At 31.6% G+C, this 27,311-nt stretch overlaps 1 protein-coding gene across 2 annotated transcripts; it reads right to left on the bottom strand.

Moving 5' to 3' along the window:
• Positions 1-101: 101 nt before the first annotated feature.
• Positions 102-24,641, bottom strand: LOC126832300 (rho GTPase-activating protein 12). 2 transcript variants are annotated; one of them, XM_050563026.2, is made up of 16 exons: positions 23,862-24,641; positions 20,088-20,309; positions 19,074-19,217; positions 17,124-17,237; positions 16,553-16,729; positions 15,614-15,703; positions 13,318-13,376; positions 12,989-13,175; positions 12,101-12,199; positions 11,631-11,667; positions 10,009-10,137; positions 9,251-9,349; positions 8,927-9,004; positions 8,187-8,318; positions 6,675-6,780; positions 102-5,747 (listed from the first exon to the last, which is right to left on the bottom strand). In XM_050563026.2, exons 1-16 carry the CDS (start codon positions 24,294-24,296, stop codon positions 5,573-5,575), a joined length of 2,283 nt encoding a protein of 760 aa, XP_050418983.1. In that variant the 5' UTR covers positions 24,297-24,641; the 3' UTR covers positions 102-5,572. The 2 variants fall into 2 exon arrangements, with proteins under 2 accessions (XP_050418983.1, XP_050418984.1); XM_050563027.2 differs by having other exon boundaries at positions 15,614-15,700.
• Positions 24,642-27,311: the final 2,670 nt, after the last annotated feature.

Below are 27,311 nucleotides of genomic sequence, written 5' to 3'. Positions count from 1 at the left end.
AATCAAATAAAAAATTATGACCTGTAGAGTGTCCACAAACAAAATGTGAACCGACACATGGAATTACAGACAGACAGGGCGTATAAAAACAAGAATTTTTATTTCAGAATTTATTAGGCAATATAACAGTTGGTGATTTACCACTGTCAATCAGGAATATATACAATTAAAATCTTCTTTAATATATTTAATATGAGTAGGATGATGTAATAACAAAAAGATGAACACGTTTATCTTGTAGGGATAATAATAATTAATATATCACTTGATAATATATACTTATATAATACATATATAGGTAAATAACAATAATTATTCTTTATATTTCACAAATTTTGTAACTCAAAATATCAGATTTTTTTCTTACCAATTCTCTAATAAAAGAAAAAACTGTTTTTCAATCTGCAATTAATGGCATGGCAAATTTGGAAGGAAAATAAATCAAGTCTTCTTTAAAATCCCAAAAGGAAAATGATTAAATGCAAGATAAAAAAAAAAACCTTTTGAAAACGGTTTGAAATGGCATTTATCACCCAAAACGAAAGATAAAAATCACAAAGTTTAACCAACTCTTTAGATACAATATGTGAAAATTTTACATACTGTCTACAAAACTGTATATCACATAAACTTAGAATTTATGACATGAAGAATATTGGGCTGGATACAAGAATCTATCTGGTGTTATCTGTGTATTGTGTAACATAATACAATAAACAAGGGGCAGGGTTTATATGAGGTTTAGTTATCAGTGAACAGATTCTGAAAGTCCTCCAAATTTTATTAGATTACATGGATTATGAAATTTCAGAATTCTGAATTACAAAAATGTGTAAAATAAAATAATCTATCTGTATTGGGGATTAATATAATCTATAATATACCATATCATATAATTTTAACAAAGAAGCAATAACAACTTGGTATCAGTTTCATCCAGTCCTCGAGAAGGAAATTAACATACATACATCCATTAACAACAATTAGAAAGACTAGTTGCCGGGAAACAATACATACATATACCCACCAGCATTTAACCTGACCAAATGTAAACTCTAAAAAAAAAAAGCCCCAAACTATCCTACACGAAAAATATCCCAATTTCAAGAATGTTTCATTTAAACAGCCCCCCAGAAAAACCCCTAAAACATTAGACAAAGTTTCAGTGATAATTGTTCAAGGCAAAAACACATGGAATAATCAATAAACATTTGGAATTTCTTTTCTATATTTAGTTAAGCACAAAGACAATATTGAATCGAAAATAAAGATGTTTACCCGACGAAGAGAATACAAAGATATACCGGTATATAAATATATATGACCACATTAATATGTAGGTGTACAAAATGTCATTGCTATTAGAGTCAGGTTCCTTTTCAATGGCCAATAGTTTGATAAACATTCAAGCTTAGAAAGAAATACACCACAGAACAAGAAATCAATCTTGATATTGTTTTGAATAATTACAATACTAGTATATTAGACTCAGCATTGAGCAATGGGAAGTGAGGCTAACATCAGCCAGGAATAGATTAACAGGGTTTACCAAGCTGTGCATCATTATAATATATAACAAATCATCATTTAAATTATAGTGGGTTTAATTAACTAATCACAATTGAGCATGGGTGTTACTTTTGGCATTTATTAAATTGGGAGGTTGTAGCTAATGGGAGATAATGCCATCTTGGTCTTAATCAAGTAACATATCATTATTATTAATGGTTTATTTGCAGTTCAATAGTTTCAGGTGCCTGCATGATCCTATTCACAAACAGTTTGATATCAGCTATTTATCTAATAAATAACAAAAATATGATTTATTTTACAGACTATGGTACATATTTAATTATATAAATAAGCACATCCATGTATAAAAAATACCATTATGAATTGATGTATTGGCTGGCTTGTACCAAAAAGATAAAAAGAATTACGTCAATCAATGTAAACATTAAATGGTCATAATTTATTAAAGTTATCATTTATTGATATGAATCATGTTTGGACCAGAAGTATTTTTTAAAGAAAAGTATGTTTGATTGATTTAACTTTTATTCTGGCATGTTGGAATTTTAATGAAAAGTACAGTAGAGAGACTCATCTCCTAATGATACTGAAATATACTGAACCACTAGTAGTAATGCTATATTATGGATATTGATAATATCAAGACGGAATATATTGGTAATCAAGACATTTTGTTTCTACTATATGTAGCACAGTGAATTATAATATCTTCTATTAAATTTGTATTAAATATTGTCTATTCATATGATAATCATTCTGAAATTTCAGGAAAACCTCTGAATCTTTATTTCTATTTGTAATAATCATAGAATTAAAAAAAAATTTCTTTGACTAGTAATATCCTAGACCTAGTTTAATATTGAACAGTTATTCCCCTTCATTTGAGCATTCCCTGGCATTTTGAAAAAACTTATACTGCCAATACTGGAAAACCTAAGGGGTAACTAACATACTTTGAAAAAGTAGGTCAAAGTTAATAATTTATTTTACTGTTATAACTTAGTTATTGTCATTCTTAAAGCAACATTATACATCTACTTTTTTAAAGTTATTTTCAGAAAGCATGATTGTGGATTAATACATAAACAAACATAACTAGTCTTAATATATAATTAGCAGCTGCAGAGTATAATACATAATTAGTTATGGTATCTAGGTATGTTATAAAACATATAATATTAGCTATGGTAAATAAAATAAACAGTAATGGTATATAATGTAACTAGGTGTGTTATATAACATAATCAGTTATAATATAAAATGTAACTAGGTGTGTTATATAACATATAATCAGTTACAATATATAATGTAACTAGGTGTGTTATATAACATAATCAGTTATGGTATAAAATGTAACCAGGTGTGTTATATAACATAATCAGTTATAATATAAAATGTAACTAGGTGTGTTATATAACATATAACCAGTTACAATATATAATGTAACTAGGTGTGTTATATAACATAATCAGTTATGGTATAAAATGTTACCAGGTGTGTTATATAACATAATCAGTTACGATATATAATGTAACTAGGTGTGTTATATAACATAATCAGTTATGGTATAAAATGTAACCAGGTGTGTTATATAACATAATCAGTTACGATATATAATGTAACTAGGTATGTTATATAACATAATCAGTTACAATATATAATGTAACTAGGTGTGTTATATAACATAATCAGTTACGATATATAATGTAACTAGGTGTGTTATGTAACCCAGTTGTATTACATAACTAATTGTTGTATATAACCCAGTCAATCATACAATAACATTTATATAAGATTTGTATTTAAGTATTTTGTTTCATTTTTTTACACTACATTTTAATCTAACATACTTTCTATTATATCTGTGTTTTACCTGTGACAGTTCTATTTATACTAACCACGTCATACTATAAACCAAACACCATCAGATTTACAAGCTTAGGTTTTAAAATTCACCACAAATCACAGCCCTGTATACCAATACAGACAAATGATTTGGTCAAGAAGATCACATGATCTGAACACTGTTTCCAAAAAAAAAAAAAAAAATAAATGTCAGATAATAACTTAGTATAAGATTTTAAAAAAAATAATTGGCAAGGGATTTTAATCAGATAGCAGTAGTATAGGGCATGATTTATTAACAAATGATAACGCTTCAGCTACGTAATTTATACACAAACTAATCCTCATCATTTATACCAACAATATGGAAGCACATTCTCACAATCCTATTGTTTCTCTATTAAACATTTAACTCAAGAGTTCCAAATTTGATTTAAAATAAGGGAACAATTGATGCTGTGTTTTAAAAAAAAAACAATGGGTTTACAAGAATTAGGGAAGCATATATATATATAAGTTTTATACTCACACTAATAAACAAAATAATATTGTCACCTGTAATGTGACCGTTATTAACAACTGTATTCCCTTAATCTATATTACCTTACTCATTCACTCATCATATCTGATCTCGAGTTCACAAAGCATTCTCAGACTTAAGTTAAGAATTTACTCAAAATTGTTTGTCTTATATTAACTAAAATGTAGTCCTTTATCAAACTTTGTTTGTTTTAATGTATCAAATAAATTAATAAGAAACTAAGAAAAGTTTTGTGTTTCTGTATCAAAGATATTTCTCATAAACAGTGATTAAAAGTTGAGTAAATTCTTAACTTAAGTCTGAGAATGGTTTGTGAACACGGGGCCAGGAGCTACTAATTTCTCTTTTGACTGGACCATGATGTAATCGCAGCCATCTTGGATGCACAATAAGAAGAAGAACAAGAAGAAGATTACCAAGTTCTTGGTTCAAAAAGCAATGAGTAGCTATGAGTTTGTAAAAAAGACAATATATTTGAAGAATACAACTAGAGATAGTATAATATAACTACCTAATAATCATTCTAGTTTATATAGTAGGTATACATGTTAATTAATATTCTTAGTGTTGTACACCCTTTTTCAAACAAAAGTCCTATTCCAAAATTTTCAAGATTCATGTTTCTAAACATCAATATTTTAGAAATTCAATATTTGGTATTCATTTTTAATCCACGGCTGAACTGTATACTCAAATCTAACTTATAATATTTCATTAAAGGTACATTTAGCAAATATAGACGTTCAGATCAGATGCATTTAAAGTAGTCTTATCAAAATGCATCAATGACATCATGATACATTGATTCAGAATTTAACAAGCCACAAATATCGAAGAATAATCATTTCTATCTGTAACCTGGAGGTCAAGATGATATCTAACCTAGGTTTATCGATCTTATTGTCTAAATTACAATGTAAACAACACATTGCAGCCCTTATATTTGTTAAATTTAAATAAGGAAACTGACAGGTAGCTTTCTGGTGCACTGAGATTTTAATATAAGATTTTAGACATTTAAAGTAACAGTGACCAATATGGTCGTAAAATCACAGTCAAGGGCGGATCTGGATTTCTGACTGAAAAAGTCCCATTAAAATTCATTATTTTAGAACCGGATTCTTGTCTCACTGGGAATGGCATTTCCAGGCTCCTAGTTTTCGAAATATTCCGGTGGAGGCCACCAGGATCCCCCGTTGTGTGCTTTGTGCCTCCGGCACTCACAGTGTGCGGTTTCCCTATCCATGGCCTCTGGATCCGTCCTTGACAGTCACACATTCAATCTTATAAACAAAATATTTGAAAAATATTTTCTTTTCTCTAAATACTGCTCAAAATAATGGGCAAATCATACTCATATTATCTATCAAAACACATACTTAATTCTTATATAACAAATTATTGTTTTAGATATATCTTAGGACCATAACAATAAATTTTATGTTTATTATTATAATCAAGAATACCTTTAACTACCTGGTTTCTAAAATACAAAGAGTGAAATATAAAGATTCCAATTCAATATCTCAAATATCTAGCTTTAAAAAATATATATATATATATCACACTAACAAGTGGTGACCTGAAGATAATCTGTAAGGAGAAGGGGGAGATAAGGGATTTGAGGGGAAGGAGGGACAATACTTAACAAGGCTATTTAAATAATTTATCAAATTCTAGTAACATAAATTCTACAATACGACTTTGAAAAACTGTCAGAACTGCTAAATTCTGGGCATCTGCATCATTTTTCCATGACAATGTTGGTCCAAACACAATGGCAAGATTATGAATCTGCATTCGATTCTTTTGACTTTCTTTTGTTACACTGAAAAAAAAAATCAATCCATGACTCTAATGCACTCACAACCTATTCTTGACACATTTTCACTAAGTCAAGGGTTATTACTCCACAAATAATTCAAGGAAGTTCATTCAATTTCTGACTCTCCTTAATCTCAATGATATGAATCTACATACCAATAAATCAAATGAAATATGTAGAATCCAAAGCATTAACAAGATATTAGTTAAATATTTTGCAATGTCAAGGGCAACAATTCGGCGAATAATTCATGAATTGAATGCGAGTCAACCAAGATCTCAAGGATACAGAGCAACATTAAAATCAGTGAACTAACAGATAGACAGGGGTGTCCACATTAAATGTATAATAAAAATACATCTTTTAAAGATTTACGCAATCGGAAACCCTAATTTATAGCCAATCCAAGGAAAATGAAAATACACAAATTAATATCAGGGCGGCAAAATCTTTCTATGGAAACTGAAGTACAGAAATTAATAATTTCCATAAGACAAACCCACTGACATTTCAAACTATAAACGTGTATATTAGATAAAGTGAATGGATCCGAAGACCATGTCAGACAAGTAAGTCACACTTATATAGTGCAATTTTCAAGAGAGAGAGAGAGAAATGGAGTTTAAGGTCCACTTGACACAAACTAGTTCATTTCGGGACTAACATATGGTTGAATTGTATTTCAATACTTTGCTTGCGCATGGGGGTCTTAGCTGTGGGAGGAAATTGGAGGACCCGGAGAAAACCCACGAGATTGGACAGGCGACCTTACTCCTTGTCACGTAAAACCGTGGAATTGAAACCATGCCAGTTGACTCAATGACAGACCTTATGATACAGCGCGCATGTGCTAACCATTCGGCCAACCAAACCCCCTGTGCAACTTTTAAAGATAGTTCGTTATAATGAAAACAATGTATATTTACTTACAGTATTAAATGTTGAAATAAAAATTTCATGGTCTCATAATTACATCTGGGTAATTCAGGTAATAATTCCTTCATAAACTTAAATTTTTCAGTATAAGATTCTTTTTCTACAAAAATAAATAAAATAAATATAAATTAAAATATTGTCACTTAATTTATTTGTAGACCTAATATTAACATCAACAGAACATAATTTTTATTGGAAACAATCACTGTTTTTTTTATTAACCTGATGTTTCGACAAGTACCCTCTTATTGTTTATCAAGCACAAAGATTGTTTCCCATAAGAATTGTGTTCTGTGTTTCTGACAATCTAATTAAAATATAGATCTATATTTCGTTTCGTTTTTTATACTTTCGATGGCCTACACTACATGTAGATCTAACAAGTTATAGTGGGAGTTCACGTTATATGACGTCAGGTACCAAGCAAGCGACATTTGACTCGATTACATCAGTCATTCGATTAACCAATTAGCAACCGCCATGTATTTTTTAATCTACTTTTGCTTTGTTTTGATTTCTATTGCCGCTAATGTCTACCCACAGTTCCGCACAAAAAAGATCAAACGCTCGATTCAACAGACCATTTGATTGGCTGACCCCTCACTTCAAGCAGAACATGAGTTAAATAACAACGCTTCCAGGTTCAAGTGTAGTAAAGACAAGTAAAATCAAAATTTTGAACTATAAAAACGAAACGAAATTTAAGCAGATTGTGTTTCTGATCAATCGCTAAAGATCACCTAAAGATTATACTAATAAAAATAAAAATCTTATGGCACTGAAATTCCACAAAGTGGCTGCTCATAAATAATCTATGAAAAGAGGAAATAATCTTCTTTATCTGTAGACTAAAATCATTTAATTAAAGGAGCTAAATCGCTAATATTTGGGCCCTAGAAATTGACACAAATGGGTCACAACGCATACAATAATGTAATATGAATGTATAATATAAATTGATTTACATTCAGTCATTACTGTTTTTACTGTAATTTCGACGAATTATTTATGTAAGGCGAAATACGCCAGAAGGCTCAATCGAATGGCAATCTCTAGCGTCTGGTTATTCCAGTCTACACTGATAGCATTTATTGTGCATGCTCTCCAGATAAGAATATGGCGTTACCGTTTGACATGACTTGTGGAACATGTCTGTCTCATTCTTCGAGTCCCTTGTTATAAAATGGTGCTGGTACACAAAATGGTAAAATGTTTATTTTGTCTTAAATATTGGATATCAGAAGCCCATCTTTTCCCGGTAAGATCACAACATCAATGTTGATTTAAACTGACAAATAATTTGTGTTTTTAATGTTGAAGACTTTGGATGATATTGAGTTAGAGACCTATCTACTTTAAGTAATTTTTTAAAAATTCTGAAAATATTAGAAGGAAATCCTGGTTATATTAAATTTTACCCTGTTTTCTAAGAAGCTCCTTTAACTTAATACCCTGTATTGACATTAAAGGAACTTTAAATCGCTTGCAAACAAAATAAATACTTACGAACTGCTGCAGCAAACATATCAAACATGTCAAATGGAATAAGAGGTTCTTTTAATTCACGAAAAAATAATTTCAAAGCTCCAGTTAATACGTTCATATCCCATTGTTTATCATCTAGATTATATGACTCCTCTGTAACAATAAGATTATACCACAATTCAAATACAGTCTGTGGATTTAATTTATCATTTTTAAATTAAAAGGACCAGTACCTCTTTAATTTGGGCTAAAAATAAAATTGTCAATGGATTTTATATGTTTTGGGATCGAAAATTATACTTGTATAGATAAAACCTGTACTGGGATATGATCGGATAAATTCTGCTTAGTTAAATGTATTTAATCCTTCATTGACAAATCAACAAATCACCTGACACCCCTGAAGAACTGTCATTGGTAAGTGCTGGAGAAATGAAATGGGGTTTAACTACTTTTCTGCTCCAACTGGGCTAATGGAGACAGACACACAACATACAGTGTGCTATGAAGGAAATTTTCCCCGGACAGTGGTGCTACTACCGTAACTACTCTTTTTTTAAACTGAAAAGGGTTCTTTCACGAGCACGCCAATGTATAAACAAGAGGAAATTTCTCAGCCAAAACCAGGAGTGAACAGAGGACCTCCGGGCTAGCAAGCCCGCATCTTACTCACCGAGAAAGTAAAATAGTAGATGCATCATGGTGATTAATTATATGAATATTCAGTAAAATAATCTAGAATGAAGATGATGTTTATTTACCTTTATCTACAACATATCGCAATCTTTGTATTTCTGCTAGATTACCACTAACTCTATATATACCATCATGATCTAACCCTGTTTACAAAAATATCAATTGTATAATCTCTTTTAAGACATTTTACTACCACCACTCAAAATAATATGTTAGTCGTGTGAACTCACAGGATAAAAAAACAGGTGTTCTGGAAAGATTTAGCATACCTTCAATCATACACAAAAATAGTTACAATCAGATAATTGTCATCAAAATACAAAAATAATTTTACAAAAATTAGACCCTTGTGGGACACCATCTTCATAAGTAAATCAAAGACTACTTACCTCTCTTTTCTACAGCTGCTACACAAAGACAGACAAATTTAGGTACCTTAGCATGTTCCTTTTCACATAAATCTTTTAACCTTGATCCAAATACTGAATCTGTAACATATTATAAAACATATCTTATTATGACATAATCCATTGAATCAAAATTAGCCATAAACAGAATATGAAATCTGCCGATAGATATGGTATGTACAACATCTGTGTATTTGGAAAATACAATGAACTTAAAAATGATTTATATTTATTTTGGAGAATTCACGAGATAAAAGATTCAAAGGACTTTTCTACCATTTTAATTATGCCGAATTTCAAAATTTACTAATAAACATGTGAATACAATTATCAAATTGAAACAAAAAGAAAATGGTTAAAAAAAAAACATGAAAGCTATATAAAATGAAAAAAAATACAAATTAAGATTTAAAAATAAAAGTTAGTATTGGTCTAATAAAATAGTGCCTACATATACACTTTCATCTAATTCAAATATTTACCTATAACTATTCAGAATATATTACACTCAAAAGAAAAACAATGCCACAAACTGAAGTCGAACAAGTGGCCGGAGAGGGAAGAGACAAAGCGAAAGCGTGTCACATATTGAACGAATCACCATAAAACAATGCTATAAATTTTTGATCAAATTTTTTAAATCTAGGTAAGTCGCGACTTTATTTTACCTTTGAGTAACTATGTCCTACTTAACAAAATGCTATATGTAAGCTACTATGATATTAACATGCGTATTTCACCTTTAATAATGCCCCGTTTGACTAAATCTTCTTGTGCTGGTCTCGTTCTCATTAAACTCAATAACTTAGTTTTTATGTTCCATATATTACGTGCAGTACTGCCATCTTCTGATAAACTTCTTGGCATTCCTACATAATCCCACATGAATCAATAAAATAGGTTGCCAGACAACAAAACATACGCCCACAGCAGCTAAATTGTCCAAACGATCGACAAAGGTTGTCGCATATTTATTTGTCTGTAGGTAATGGTGGGGAGGGGGCATTTATTTACAAGACAATTTCATAAAGATCAGATTATAATTTTTGTCATTTCAGGGTTCACAGGGTTCTGCAAACTGAAAAAGGGCCTTAACTCTGGAAGTAACTTGCAGAAATTGTAGAAATTTCATTATACTAATTTAAATAATGCATATAAATTTTATACAGATCGGATGATAACATTTATCCTTCAGGCGTTTATAGGGTTGAACAAAGTAAAACAAGGGCCATAACCCTAGATGTAATGGAATTTGCTGAAATTCAATAGGATTCTTCGTTTCACTAAAGTAAGTGATGCATATAAATTTGTTACAGATCTGATGATAACTTTTGTCTTTAGAGTGTTCACAAGGTGCAACAAAGTGAAACAAGGGGCATAACCTCTAGAAGTAATTAATGGAAATTGCTGAAATTCAATAGGCTTCTTCATTTCATGCTGCATATCAATTTCATAGAGATTGGAGAATAACTTGTCATTAGAGCATTCACAAGGTTCAAAAAAATTAAACAAGTGCTGTAACACCAGAAAAAGTTAACGGAAATTACTGAAAATAAATAGCCATAGGCTACTTCATTTCAATAATGTAAACATATATCCATTTCAAAACAATCAGAAGATAAATGTGGTCTGTAGAATGTTCACAAGAAATTGTGGATGGCAGACTGATGGACCGTCGCACAGACGGAGGCGACGGCAATATACGACCATATTTCCATGTGGGCGTATAAAAACATACAAATACAAGGTCTTTTCTATAACACTGATGTTTGGTCCAATGACTACACCGATGTAATAGTGAATACACAAGATGCCGACACCCACTTTATATAGGAAACACGACTATGAGATCCTTGTGTAACATGAATTGCTTTTTATTGAAAATAACCATTTAGGGTTAAACAATTCAATTTATTGTCAAAATGTAGGTACCATCCATAACAAATAATAATTCTTTATTAATCCTATCACGGTTGTCCTAATGTGTAAAATAAATATAGAATACATGTACTACTATCTGCTTAACTGTTAGTAAAGAAACATGCATGAATAACTGACACTTATCATACCACCATTAAGTAATGTTTGTTAAAATCAGTTGTAAATAAAATACATCTGAGTACATTTAGCATGAATTAAGGCGGGAGAAATGAAATATTGTCTGAAAATGCAAATGACAGTCAGCTGCTTTCAATTTATTTATTTGTTAGCATTTTCTGTTTAAAAAAACTGTTAGATCTATTAATCAAATATATAAAGATAAATACATGTAAAAAATGTATGATATATTTATTATAAATTGTTAATAATAATAATAGGATTAGTAAAGTCATTGATTTATAATATGAACATAAAAACATACCCTTCTTTTCTTCTCTCTGAGCATGACTAGTGTTTTCCTAAAATGAATTTAAAAACATCAGTTGAATTTCAATGTACCTTCAATGTCAATCAACTATATGTAGTTTTGTCTGTGCACAGCTCTCACTCAACTAAAGTCATACTTTATTAAACTATTACAAAGAAAATCTCAGTATAAAGTTTAGAAGCAGATTGAAACATATAAATTGATTATAATAATTTAACACTTGAGTTCAAAAGCAAAACCACAATATCAATGATAGATTATCTCCTGGCTTGGATTAAATTGGATTAAAGAGATTTTACACCACACTTACGGAAGGTGCTGGACCAATATGCCTTTCAGGGATTCAATTATATTGTACAAAGGATTCAAAATCCCTTAAATGACAACCAGACACTATAAAATCAGTTATAATGCATTAGTATTGAGAATGGCGCAAACAAAATAATTCATGATTTTCTACTTACATTAGTACCTCCAGCAGCTAAAGTTAATTCTGCTATCCATTTTAATACTGTTTCTTCATCTGACTGTAGTAAATATTTACTACCATTTGATGTTGTTAACTAGAAAACAAACAAAGGCATTAGAATCTTCAACATGAAAATAAATGTAAATAATTCTATATATAATATCATATTCCAGATCAACCCAATGCTCCCATGTACAGTCAAATCATGGCAAATCAAAAATTATCAATCATCTAATTTTTCTGTGAACCAAATGTACATGTCAACTATATATTGTCAGTGACAATCTGTATAGGAAAAGACTCACAATAGCCACATAGCAATTTCTCATCACAAATGTTTTTTTACGCCAACTAAACAGTTAAATACAAAAAGTATCATAATTCACCATCAGTTTTATCATACTTGTCAACATGTATGACAGATACTCTAGAAGCCAGCATTCTCCTGAAGGAAATACTAGTTGGAAGTAAATGCCTTTTCCTACTGGGGATATCACATATTCCATTTGAATAATGAGTAACAAATACAGCATTAGAAGATAATAACAATAAATCGTCGGTGAAGTGTCAAAAGGGTGTATCTAAGAGTTTCTAAAGATTAAGAAATAGAACTTTTTGCATTTCAAAGTTTCCACAAATCAAGACACAACATTTGGACACATGATACCCAGAATAGTTCTAATTGGCATAGAGATACATGGCTTGGAAAGAAATGTGCATATTAATTAGGAGATTTTAAAAATGCAAAAAAGCGTATTTGACTAATTTCCCGAGTTACACCCTTTTGACACTTCACCGACGAAATGTAGATAATCTCTTTACACTGATGTAGGTAGATACAAATTTAATATATTCACTAGAGAGCCCATGAAGTTTAACTTACCAATAAAACATTTTTCTTGCTGGTTAATATTTTGGGATTAAGTTGAATGGTAGCACCCTTTAGACTAACAACTTGATCTGTTTTACCATGAGGTGAACCAGGTTGTTTCTGGGTAGCAGCTTTCTCATCTTTATAAAACACCAGATTTGAATGTTTTAACACTAAATATGAAGAACTCCAATTTTTCCTAAAAGAAATAAAAAATGGCATTAAAGAATGAAATTATGAAGTTAAGTTTTGAATAAAATTCTTTGAAGAAAGAATTAATTACAGAATTCCAGTATTTGATAAAACAGTGGATAAATAATTTAACTTTAGAATATACTTACTTGACCTTTTTACCGACCTCAGCTAATCTGCATGTATTAAATGTGGTAGCTAATAGTCTCTGTTCAAATAAATTAAGATATATTATTAACTAATCATTAATCAACTACTGATACATATTTTAATTTGTTCCCTTTCTGAGCATAAATTGTATTCAAATATGCTCAAATCTAGTATATTAGACCGGAAGCTCAGCGTTGGGGGGGGGGGGGGGGTCCATCAAATGGGCACAAAACCAGACCCAACTTTTCTAGAGTAAAATTTTGCGTAGAATATGATGGCGAGTGGTAATCAGTCCGCCGTTGGGGCGTTTTCGAGATATTCGGGGTCAAAGGTCAAATGAGTTCATTCGCACTGAAAGTGAATGCGCAGTCATTCTTGTATTATGAAAAGAAGGTGAAAATGATCGAAAGTAATCACACTTTCAATAAAAATGTAAACTTGCTAAATTCACCTTTAGTCTTAGTGACCCTGGAGGTCAAAAGGTGAAATTTACCGTTTTTGCTCTAGGAAGATTTAAAGCAATAAAATGGCAACGTAAAATATAAAAATTAAAGCGAAACCTGTTCTAATTAATAATAGGAACATTTCAAATTTATCTTTAGGTGGTCTTAGCACCGAACTTTTACTTTGGAACGTCGAAAATGATCTTGCATAACAGAACCAACACATTTTGAAACCTGTTTCAAAAATACGTAAAAACTGTCAAATCGAAATCTCTCCGATTTATTTTCACAACGATTGTTATACATAATGATACTAGATATCTGAAAAACAATTGAATAGTTTCAGTGTTGGACTCCAGCCTGCAGACCGCGTGGATTTCCGAGAATCCCAGTCTAGGAAAACCAACGTTAATCTGTGACTGGAAAACACGCATCTGGCGACGAGATTAAAAGTTTTTATGAGTTTTTATGAATTTCGCCGGAACATGGACGCAGATAAAACCGACGAATGCATTGTACATAGTAGTTCACAGGATATATATGTCGTATTGGTAAATGTTAGCGGGGAAAATTATGGCAGGCTTTGTGACGCGGCCTGCAGGGTGGAGTCCAGCCATGGAACTATTTAATAGTTTTTTCAGAAAACTAGTATCATTATGTATAGCATTCGTTGTAAAACTAATTCGGAGAGATTTTGATTTAACAGTTTTATGTATTTTTGAAACAGGCTCCGAAGCGTTTTGGTTCTGTTATGCAAGATCATTTTCGACGTTCCAAAGTAAACGTTTGGTGCTAAGATCACCTAAAGATAAATTTTAAATGTTCCTATTATTAATTAGAACAGGTTTCGCTTTAGTTTTTATATTTTACGCCGACATTTATTACTTTAAATCTTCCTAGTGCTAAAACGGAAAATGTGACCTTTTGACCTCTGGGGTCACAAAGAACAATGTGAATTTAGCAATTTTACATTTTTATTGAAAGTGTGATTACTTTCGATCATTTTCAGCTTATTTTCATGATACAAGAATGACCGCGCAGTCACTTTCAGTGCAAATGAACTCATTTGACCTTTGACCCTGAATATCTCGAAAACGCCCCAATGGCAGACTGATTACCAGTCGGCATCGTATTCTACGCAAAATTTTACTCTAGAAAAGTTGGGTCTGGTTTTGTGCCCATTTGATGGACACCCCCCCGCGCTGAGCCTCCAGACTATATGGAGACAGAAAGAGAATGTATAATATAATGTATAATGTAATTGTAACTGCAAAACACTGGCATCAAATACAGGACCTCCTTGTTAGTGAGCCTGTGTTTTACTCACTGAGCCACCGTCGCTCTATGCTGTAAAGTAATGTAATGATGTCATGTAATAATGTTTCACTGTTTATCTCAGGTTGTTGAATGGCTTTAAATGTAGGACGCTCTGTTTTAGTTAGGTTAGTTGGTATGTTATAATATAATGAAGGTATGTAATATAATGATGTAATGTAATATAATGTAGTAATGGAACAGTATGATGAGGTGTAATAGTATGGTGTAATGTAATGAAATCATGTAATATAATGATGTAATGTAACAGAAAGATGAGATGTAATAGTATGATGGAATGTAATAAATGAAATGAAATGTAATATAATGATGTAATGTAATGATGTAATATAATGATGTGATGTAATGTAATATTATGATTTAATGTAATATTATGATGTAATGTAATATAATAATGTTATGTAATATCATGATGTAGTGTACTGTAATAGTAATGGTTTTATGAACTCTATTACAACTTAATATTGTAATGTAATACAATACAATAATGTTTCTGTTTTGAAAACATGATATTTACCTCAGGTTGTTGAATGGCTTTAAATGTAGGACGCCCTGTTTTAGTTAGGTTAGTTGGTATGTTATCACTGGAGGCTGATGACTGAATCTGCTATAAAAATAAAACATAAAATATAATGATGATAATCAACCACAACTTGGGTATTTTAAGCCTTAAAAGTCAATAATACATACTATTTTACTTAACACTATTAATCTGTAATTAAGCAAATCAGGGTAAAAATAAGGACCATAACTCTGGCAGTAATTATCAGAAATCGCTGAAAATCCATATGATTCATTGTCTCATGACCTTGAACACTGTATAGAAATGTAAAGTCAATCGGGTGATAACTTTATCCTCTAAAGCATCTACAAGATTTTTCAATAGGGTTCTTCGTCTCCTGACATTGAACAACACTGTGTATGAATTTGAAGCCATTGTATATATCAACAAGCAATAATGGACGCCGTTACGCCGGAAGGAAAGACTGGGGAGACTACAATATACAGCCACATTTCAGTGTGGGCATATAAAAGGCATGATGAAGAATGAGATAGCTTGTATGAATTAATATTACTTTATTTGTGTACTATAGTACTAATCAATCACACAAGAACATTTTTTTTTATCAATAGTATAATGAAGAATGGGATAGCTTGTATAAATTATATTACTATACTTGTCTACTAATCCACGATACAAGAACATCTTTTCATCAATATCGTCCAAAGTATGGCAACAGATTTTATAAAAAAATTTAAAAAATTATGAACAATTAAAATATTGAAAAAAAAAGGTCTTTCTAATGACTGACATGAGCGTTATTTCAGACTCTATTGACCAAAAACGCCCTTGTTGGTTGATAAATTGATCCGACAGAATCTAATCACACACTTTTTTGGGAACTGTTGAGGTTCCAATAAGTTGAGAACTGAATGGTTTGAGAGTTTAACGTACCATTTGATTGGCAGGTGAAAAATTAGGAGGTAACGTAGATGATTTAGATAGCGCATTTTCCAAACTTTGTCTGAGTTTTTCACCACCATGTACAGATCGTGATTTAGCTGATCTGGGTAAACTGAGAGAAAACTTGTCATTTTGTCCGCCTACATCTCCATTAGCGGGTTCTTCAACCTATTATTAAAAAGATCAACATTTAACATCCTTCTGAAACTCTACTCGTGTCAATAATTATTTTATCTAAGCTATGTGGAAGGCTAATATGGTAGGGAGGCTTGGCAACGTTAATATGTTATGGTTTGCAAGGCATTGGTTCAAAATTCAAATGATGAAAATTCTGGTTTAATTTCTATCAGTAAAACATTTCAAGAATTTGTAACTCACAATTCAACAAATGCAAATTGTCTCAAAAGAAAATTCTTACTAGCAATTCTGAAAACTATCAAGAAAACTAAATTGCTCAGATTTTGTATAATAATGTAGGGGTAACTATTAGATGACAAAGGAATTAGGTGTTTTTATAATGATTTATAATATTTATACAGTATAACAAAACAATATATTTTACCTTTGGAATAAAACTAACTTTTCTGCCAACCTTTGATGGAAGTTCCCAAACTGTTTCATTTCTATCTAAACTAATATAATATTCAGACTGGTTGTCATCTACAGCTTTCTTCCACTGAAATAAACTCAAATATTATTGGCTAACATATAAAACAGGTTGCTATAACACCTCATTTTCCCAAAGTGGGTTAACTTGAAATTCTTTAAAAACATGCGATAAGAGTACTGACTTCCGTTTTTGTAGGCGACAATTTCAAAATGTGATGGCAAGGTAAATTGTATATTCTAGTAAGCTGAGTCTATCCAAAAAGTTAGTGCATGACGTAGTAAAAACCTGCAAACATCTGGAGTTTAGAAATTCAAAATTTCTGTATAAACTAAATATTACCATTTTGATTTTAAAATGGTAGCATAAGTTTGTGAATTGGACTGAATAAAAATTTCTGTTGCCATATGAGCTCTAGTATAATTAGTTATGTTCCTCCTCTGTTGGATTTTCTCTTTTACTTTTTTGGCTGTTTTCTTTTTTACTTTATCTATCAAGAACATTTTTCTTTGATAAAATTTCTTGAGTATGTAATATCTAAAGAACGACTAGATGACAGGATAAACTGTGCTAGTGCACCAGTAAATTTCTAGATAATTTACAGAATATAATGTTACTACTGTTGTGTTAAGATATTGAGATGTTGTAACGTGTTTTATCTCAGAAGATTGCTACTTCCAGCTTTAATTTTAAGGCTTCAATTTGTTTAGAAGAAATTGATTAAAACAAATTAGTTCAGATAACTATGAAGAATTCTGGGGAGAAATTTGTTTTTTCTAGATGTTTTAAAAAATGGACGAATTACAATCACATATGTTTAAATTTTAACCGAGTCACCTTATTTCAAAAGCTTATGAGATCATGTATCTCGACAACTAATTAATATAAAGATCGCCATTTGAAAGGTAAGGATTTGTACTGAATAAAACACACTGTATTCAAATGGAGTTAATCTGATATCCACTTCTATCCCTCAAATGTAAAAAATCATACAGATAGTTTTATTGATAATGTTCTTCATATGTAAATATTTTATCAGCTGGCTTCCTGGTGGCCAGCTGGAATTATATATTCTAACTATTGTTATAATAATTGATAAATATAATATAGGGAAGTAGTAGCTTTATGCTGTAATTTGAGATTACTGTTAATTGTAATACATAGTAATTTATATAATAGTTTATAATTATATATTTTAAAAACAGTTTCATGAAATAAAACTTAAATATACTAAGAGTTCAGTCATGATAATTCTCTTGAGTGGCTGCTGAATAAAGATTCTACTGTATGTACAGGTTAAAGTAGTCTGTGACTGCCACCACAACCAAACCGTCTCTAGTCAAGAGATTTTAATATAAACATAGTCATAGTGTCTGGCATTGAAATCATGTGTTACACATTAATAAGTGTGATTCTGCAGCTCAACTTTTGGGCTCACTTGATTTATTTATTATAACAAAACATTTATATGTAGGACTGTTAACTGACATGCTTAACAAAATATCTGAATGATAAAATTAAACATATAAATTTAAACAATGAATAATAAACTTAAAAAAACGCCGAGTGCAACATAACAAGAGACAAATCAATATCAATTTTTTTTCCTTAAATCAGCTCAAGACTGGATATTGCACTTTAGAGCTTGTGTACCAACAGCCCTTAAATGAAAGAAATGTGTTTATTTTTTTTTGTACATGTATTAAGTGTAGCACTTACACACTTAACATCTTTATAAAACTGATTTCCTAGATAGAACGGTTAACATGAGCAATTAATAGGCTGACTTGGGACAATTACAACAATTATACAATCATATTTTAATGAATATGTCCTTTAGGCATTTATGGTGTGTAATAGGATGTTAAAGATAACATCTATGGTTTATCAATGTGTAATACATACCCTTTCTTCTGTAACTTTATGTGTATAAATTGTATCACCATGTTCTATATTTACATGATATTCATCTATAGCACTTTTACTTTTAATAATTTCTGGTACACTAGCCGTTCTTTTGTGGGATTTTTCAACAGTTTTTCCAATTGTCTATAAAAAAAAACAAATGCTAATCTAAAATGGTATTATAAAACAATACCGAGGTTGTAACCATGACTTAGTGGTGTTGTCGATCATCTGTTACAGTATCGACCAATAACTTCTTTTTCCTTTTTCTTTTTTACCAATATGCTACTAAGTAATATCTTGCATGGGATTTGTAATGCTTATCACTATTTGTCTGCCTTGCATATATACATATAAAGATCAATAGCATATTTCATGTGAGATACATGTACCTATATGTAAACAGTATCACAATGTGCACTACCATAATCTTCTTGATGCATGATATCAAGATCCGAATAATAAGATTCTGTCATTACAATCTGATCAAAATACAGATCTATATTTCATTTTGTTTTTTTATATTTTCAATGACCTCTACTACACGAAGATCTGACAAGTTGTAGTGAGGGTGTGTTGGGGGTGGGGTGGGGGTGAGGTTTGCGTCGGGGATCATATGAGTGCTGATGTTTCTAGTATGATACCCACAGTTCCGTGCATCGCACTCCAAGAACTCGATGCAACAGACCGTTTCATTGGCTAATCCCTCAAATCAACCAGAACACAGGTTATATAACAACTCTTCCAGATACTAGTGTAGTAAAGACAAGTAAAACACAATTTTGAACTATAAAAGACGAAACGAAATAGGATCTGTGTTTTAATCAGATTGCTGTCATGAATAAATGAATGAGAAAGTGAAAGAGAACAAAATGAACACAATAATAAATCATCTTTTAAAGACTATTATTGACATGCAAATGAAGATTTATTACGAAGACATACATGTAGTATCTAATACACTTAATTGTTTATTAATAAGCTTGCAATACAATCGGTCATTTTTATAATTACCTCTGGTGGAGGGGATGTAGGAGTTCGTGCTTTTCTTGGCGGTTTCCATGTTGTTTCATTTGTTTCTCTGTTATGAAAGAATTCTCGACCTGAATATCTATCTCTATAAACATCCCAAGGTAAAGGTTCGAGTAAAACATGAAGATAATCTCCTTGTTCTACTGATGGAGGGTGGATAGAACTTTGTATGAAGGCTAAATTTGCATATTCTCCAGAAGGCCCCTGCAAATATTAAAATAAAATTACCAAGTTTTTATAACAAGTAAAAGTTAAAAAAAAGCATATGCCAAATATGTTACAAGAATCACAAGAATCAAAGTCAAAATAATCAAAGAGAAAAGGTATAAAACCTGGAAATTTAAAACAATGATTCAAAATAGCACCACATTTTTAACCTTTTCTTGAATTGTCTGTCCAAAGATATTTATCATAAATAGTCAGTTAAAGATACATTATGCAAGAGCTAAACCTTACTGATGCAGGTCTTTATACTGGCTTCAAATGTTATATAAATGATTATTTAGACAGTTACAAACATGATTTAAATGGATTTAAAAACCGCAAGATTTAAAAATATAACAATAAATCTTGGTTGTCGAGTACTGTTGCAAGGATAATGACCGATCAACACTCTATCTTCAAACAGTCATAACTTTGCTGAAATATTCATTTTTAATTATCTATATTTGAACTACATGTATTGTAGTAAGAACGTCCAGCTCTTTATCTTAATCTTACTTAATACATCTTTAATAATTTACCATATGCCTAATACAAGTATCTACATCCCTGTTCATTTTATCTCAAGGAACAGGAATATTTGTCTTTATGTATCTGGGGAAAATTTCAACATAGCAAAATGAATAACATTTGTTGTGAAGAGGTGGTGTTGACAAATATTCATTGAAACCGTTTTCATCTCAACACTAATTAATGTTCCACTATGTAAATATATCTGGGATAGGTGTATAATAATAGTGTGACTATCATTTTATTAGATAAATTTAGTTTCTAATTACACATACACTGTAGTATTATAGCAAACATGACTCCATGAAAGAACATATCATTATATAAAGTTAATTAGGCTATGAAAAAAACAACACTCAATTACTTTGGCTGTAATTTTTACACTTAATCTGGATTAATTTTACCTGTATATATCACTTGCAACTTACATGTTGTACCTGGTGGTTGCATGCATAATTACTATTTAAATATTAAGACAAATATACAGGTAGTCATTTTTAGACTGTTACCTGAATATTTGATTCAATTTACATAATCAATTAAAGGATTGTTTTAGTGCATTTTTAAAATTTTTAGAAATCCTGAATCTATTAAATAAATAGATTTACTATATCTTTTTATTTATTTTTGAATATTAGTAGATTTCAATGAATTAATATATTAAATAATTTCTATTGGTGACAAAAACTATTAAAATTCCATTCATTTTAATTGATTTTAATTTACATTGAATAACAAGTGCCAAAAAAACACAAGATAAACATCTGAAAAAACAGATGAATATTTGTGTGAACACTAATGTCTTATCACAACAAATAAAATCCATCATACTGTGTAATTCTAGAACTTTATTTCCTAAAAGTTTACCACATTAGTTTTTTTTTAATTGTGCAAGAAAACCAGTTTAGCTTGACATATAAATACTAAATACTAATGACCTTTCAACAGTAGTGGTGATTTTCAAGTTGCAGTTCATGTGATATGTACAACCTTTCTGATTTAAAAATAGGCTATTTATATTAACAAAGTCATGCAATAAAAAAACAATAGTCCTTTCTAAGGTCATTATACAGGCTTTACAATAACACACTAAGTAATTAAATATGTGATGTTCAACTTATATTTAAGATTATGGGGGTGTGTCTTAATTTTGGCTTAAATGTTGTTCTTCTCAGAGAAAACAAAAAGGCTAGATAAGATAATAATTAAATATAGGTCAATAATTTTACATTATAATTAAGAAATGAGGGTATATGTTAATTTAAAATTTTAATTATTCAAATACTCATGTTGGTTATATGTTTTTGAAACATAGTAATATCAAATGTTGCACAATATTTCTCAAAAACTTGTAAAATTTAGGCTACCCCACTCCATGTATTTAACTTATTGGAAGTTCTAGTGAATGCCTTCACACTTTTGTAGGAATTTCAGCCCAAATGTTTCAGTTAAAAATCTCTCAATCTCTACATGCAGCTAAATAGGCTACATTAGATATGAAATAACTTTGTTAACAGTTATTTCCTGTCATGATTGATATGGAGGTCACTGGATGATCATAAAACAGTCACAGTAGACTAGTCACAAATGTACATGTATAAATTCCCTTCCTCTTCATTTGACCTAATAACTTCCAAAATCCTTTTCTTTAATTTGAATTATGAACTGTATGTTTTAAAAAATATATAATGTTCCAATCTCATCGCATATTTGAAATACAGACTACCACAATCTGATTAAAATACAGATCTATATTTCGTTTCGTTTTTTTATACTTTCGATGGCCTACACTACATGAAGATCTAACAAGTTGTACTATAAGGTCACGTCAGGTGTCAAACGAGTGGCTTTTGACCCTATGATGTCAGACAGACATTGATTAATCAGTCAGCGTTGGCGTTTGTAGTGGTTTACCCACAGTTTCGTGCTTGGCACGCCAAGTAGTCGCTGTAACAGACTGTTTCATTGGCTTATCCCTCACTTCAACCAAAACGCCGATATCAAAACAACTCTTCCAGATCCTAGGGCAGAAAAGACAAGTAAAACAAAATTTTGAACTATAAAAAACGAAACGAAATAGGACCTGTGTTTTAATTAAATTCGGATTACCGCCGCTGAGCACCGTACCTTGTAGCTGCATGTATTTAATGAAGATAACATTGTTTCAAGTACAGATTGAATATCATCCTGTTTTAAACATTTGAAATTCTTTGAATGTTGTGATCTGGGAACAATTTGTTTTAAAAGTAAGCTAATAGTTTTGGTCATTACAATGTTTCTTCTGTGTAAATTATTGTCTGTTACTCTACACTAATATCAAAAACAGATTCTATTTATGTTGTATTCTATATACAAAACATAATACATGTAAGTGTAGGAGGATTGCAACCCACATACACAATTACACAAGAAAAACCTATGGACTGGACACAAAATACATGTAGACATTTCAAACAATAAACATATATATATCAAATAAAATATAATGTTTTACACAATAAAATTAGACTAGAACATATTCATATCCCTGTTTAATTGGAGAGAGAGAGAAATGGGGTTTAATGTCCACTCAACACAAACTAGGTCATTTCGGGACTAAAATATGGTTTAATTTTAATCAATAATTTGCTTGCGTGTAGGGGTCTTTAGCAGTGGGAGGAAACCGGAGGACCTGGAGAAATCCCACGAGGTTGGACAGGCGACCCTACTCCTTGTCGCGTACAACCGGGGATTCGAACCTGCGCCAGTTGACTCAATGACAGCCCTTATGATACAGTGCGCACATGCTAACCATCCAGCTACCATCCCCCCTGTTTAATTGGTGATATACATGTTGCTAATTGTCTATGAAAGAAAGAAAAAGCATGGGGTTTAACGTGCACAAACTACATGAAGGTCATTTTGGTATATCTCTTTATAAATAAAAGGGTTAATTAATGCATGTAATTAGAACTTAGAAACATCATCAGATAAACTGCATTATCTACCAGATAGAGAAATAAATTTTATGCAATACAAACTAACATCATTATCAGCTAAATCTAATTTAGCCGGAGGTTGTGGAATGTTGGCTTTGGCCCTGTATTCATCGAGATTCGCATAGATTACTTCTTTGGTACTCGAAGGAATGTTGCTGGGTTCCTGTGTAGTTTTATTAACGCCCTCATCTTGATTATTTGATGGCACATTTTTGATGGCTTCTTTATTGGAATTTTCATCAGTAACTATAACACTGTCTATGATTTCGACATACTGAGCAGGTACATAGAAGGTGTTGGAGTCTTTCTTTCGGCAAACTTCCCACCATTCGTCATTGGTTTCTTGAATGAGAAAGAACTCCTCCCCGGCATGCATCGCCACATCTTCTTCAATATCTGAGTCAGTATAGCTATAATCATACAAAACTTTTACACGCCTATAATTCACATCTTCTTCTAGCGTTGTGTCAAGGTCACCCATGTCTTCAAATTTCACAAAACGTTAGAGAAAGGGTGTCAGTGACAACACATATTATATAATCACCCATAATACTGTTGACATGACACACAACAAATATTTAACACCTCCATGTTAGATCGTCTTCTCCAATTCTCAAACTATTATTTTGTTGTTATGTCCAATTTGGTCTTCTTGGAACAAATAATTACTGTCTCCAAAGTCAGTGGATTTCAAAGTAAATGCAGCTAAGTAGAAATCTAACAAATACTCCAACTTCCTACCGATAAATAGTATGTATTAAATTTAAAATTGTTCTGTTTTTGACAGGTGTCATGTACAAGGATTAAATGTCCGAACTTGACACATTTTCTGCAATAGAAGGCGGAAGTATTTCGATAATCGGCCACAGTTGTCGCCCCCAACCGGATGTTTACTAAGTCCATGCGCGAATGTGTCGACTTGTTGGATTGGTCAAATATCACGTCATCGTTTGCCCAACTAAACCAGAAGTAGAGAAATCGTACTCAGCTTTCATTAGCATTTTTATACGCCCACATTTTCATGTGAACGTATATTGTCGTCGTCCCTGTCCGTCAGTCCAGAATTGGTTTGTAGACAATCTACAGATCACAATTTTTATCCCATTTTGACGAAACTTGAATATATAGGTATAATAAGATCACCAGGATGATTGCAGGCTATCGGAGCATTATATACTATATAGACCAAAAATTAAGCCAACGAAGAAATGCAGGAAAAGAGGAGATAAAAAATTAAGGGAAAAGTCGTCTACTTAAGCAAAGTCGCCCACACGAAAAATATGGTTACGTCGCCCACACGAAAAATATGGTTAAGTCGTCCACACTCGTTGATGGTGTCGTCCACACGGCATTGGTTGACTCGTCCACACGACTTAGTTTAATTTCGGGATGTAGAAATAGGGCCCGGTAGAAATACGTTGGTTAAGTCGTTCACACAACATTGTGTAATGTTAGGGACACAGAAAGTATTCAATTCATAGTCAGTATAATTGAGTGTTTGATATGAGTATAATTTTCTTTACGCCAATTGGCGAACGCATTTATAAATAACAAACAACAAAATATCACTTTATTCGACCATAAATAAAATAAAACCAAGTACGAACAATCCAAACCATGGCATTAGACAAAATTCGAAGTCCTAAAAAATACGGTATAGGCAAAATAGTGTAATCAGCAAATGGACTGTTCACCGTGTACAAAATACACAACAAACAGTGGTAATCTAGGTGTCCGGAAGAGTAAGCCTACCCTGCCTGGCGCAACACCCGCTATAAATATTCCCCAGTTATTCTCATTTTATAAATATTTTATTGTGAATAGTGTCCAACTTCTTCCTTTTCATGCAGGTTGGTTTCATTATAACAGAATTGGCCCGTGATATAACAGATCAAAGAATAAAATTGCACGTAGCCACTTTTTCGACACGTGTTAAATCTTCATGTTCAGAATTATTTATTAAGACCTGGCGCCACAAGTAACCCAACATTAAAGGAGCTAAATCGCTAACATTTGGGACCTAGAAATTCACAAAAGTGGGTCGCAACGCATATAATACTGTAATATGAATGTATATAAACTGATTTACATTTAATGGTTTCCGTTTTGACTCCAATTTCAAATCAGTTATGTTCGGCGAAATAAGTCGTCAATCTCAATCGAGTGCAAATTTCTAGCGTCTAGTTATTCTAGTCTACATAACTCCATTTGATTTGGTGCAATGTGTCTAGCCTCGTCCCTCGAGTCTCTCAATACAACTGGGGCTGAAGCGCATTATGGTATACGATTCGTGTACCAATGTTAAAAAATTTATTTTACCTTAAATATCGGATATCAGAAGCTCATCTTTTCCCGGTAAGTTTACATCATCAATGTTGATTTAAATTGACCAATAATTCGTGTTTTCGATGTCGAAGATTTTGGAGGATTTTGAGTTACGGACTTAGGACCTTTAAAAGAAAGCATGCAGTGTCCATATATTCCATTGATTTGTGATTTATTTTATAATGTATTACACAGTTTAGACCACAATATGTGTATTAGTTGTGGAGGACTTAAAATAAACACAACAGTTCTATGGATAACAATTACTATATTTAATTAAAGCTACGTTTCAACGTAGCTTTAATTAAATATAGTAATTGCTATCCATAGAACTGTTGTGTTTATTTTAATGTGTCCAATTACTAAGTGCCATTCAAACAGTATGTGGAGGACTTAATCATTAGTTGTGGACGACATACCAATTATAATGCCCTGTGGACGACTTAACAAACGGTTGTGGACGACTTAACTGTTGACGACTTTGCATGTGGACGAGTTAACTAGCACAACCGGAGATAATTAGCCTTAGACCATTTGGATCAGTGACGTGGTTCGATTCCTCTGTTGTACGTGACAAAGAGTAGGGTTTTCTCCGGGTTCTCCAGTTTTCTCCCAAAGACCCCAACGAGCAAGCGAATTATTGAAATAAAATTGACCATCCTAAGTCTCGAAATGATCTGGTTTGTTTCCATTGGACGTTGAATTTAACCCATGATTATGAAATGTTTTGTATGCTAAAAAATGTTAGAATAGGATAGAACTATAGAATACAAGCCAAATGGGTTGTTACTCGTAATCAGATTTTAGTGTGTTGTAAATGTTTTCATTTCTGACAAAAGAAAAAAATATGAGACAACCCTTGTTGACACCCGGACGAATTAGCTGCTGACTGTCGTGGGTGTATGTTTCGTTGCCTGGCAACCGTTTTTTCTTTTAATAATAATAATAATATGTATATTTATATCGTGCACAGTTCCATGCTAGTATGCATGCTCAAGGCGCTACACAGACTGGGTGCCATGATAGGCCGTAAATAGATGAGTTTTTAAGTTAGTTTTGAATGTTTCTAGGCTGGGTGACAGTTTAATGTTCAGCGGTAATGAATTCCACAAAACAGGCACAATATGAACAAACGATCTGTATCCAAATGATTTGAGTTTATATTTTGGGA

The sequence above is a fragment of the Patella vulgata genome, chromosome 9 (genome assembly GCF_932274485.2).
Source record: "Patella vulgata chromosome 9, xgPatVulg1.2, whole genome shotgun sequence".
Classification (NCBI taxonomy): Eukaryota; Metazoa; Mollusca; class Gastropoda; family Patellidae; genus Patella; species Patella vulgata.
Note: the sequence above shows the minus strand (reverse complement) of the source record. Positions and strands in the feature narration are given on the sequence as shown.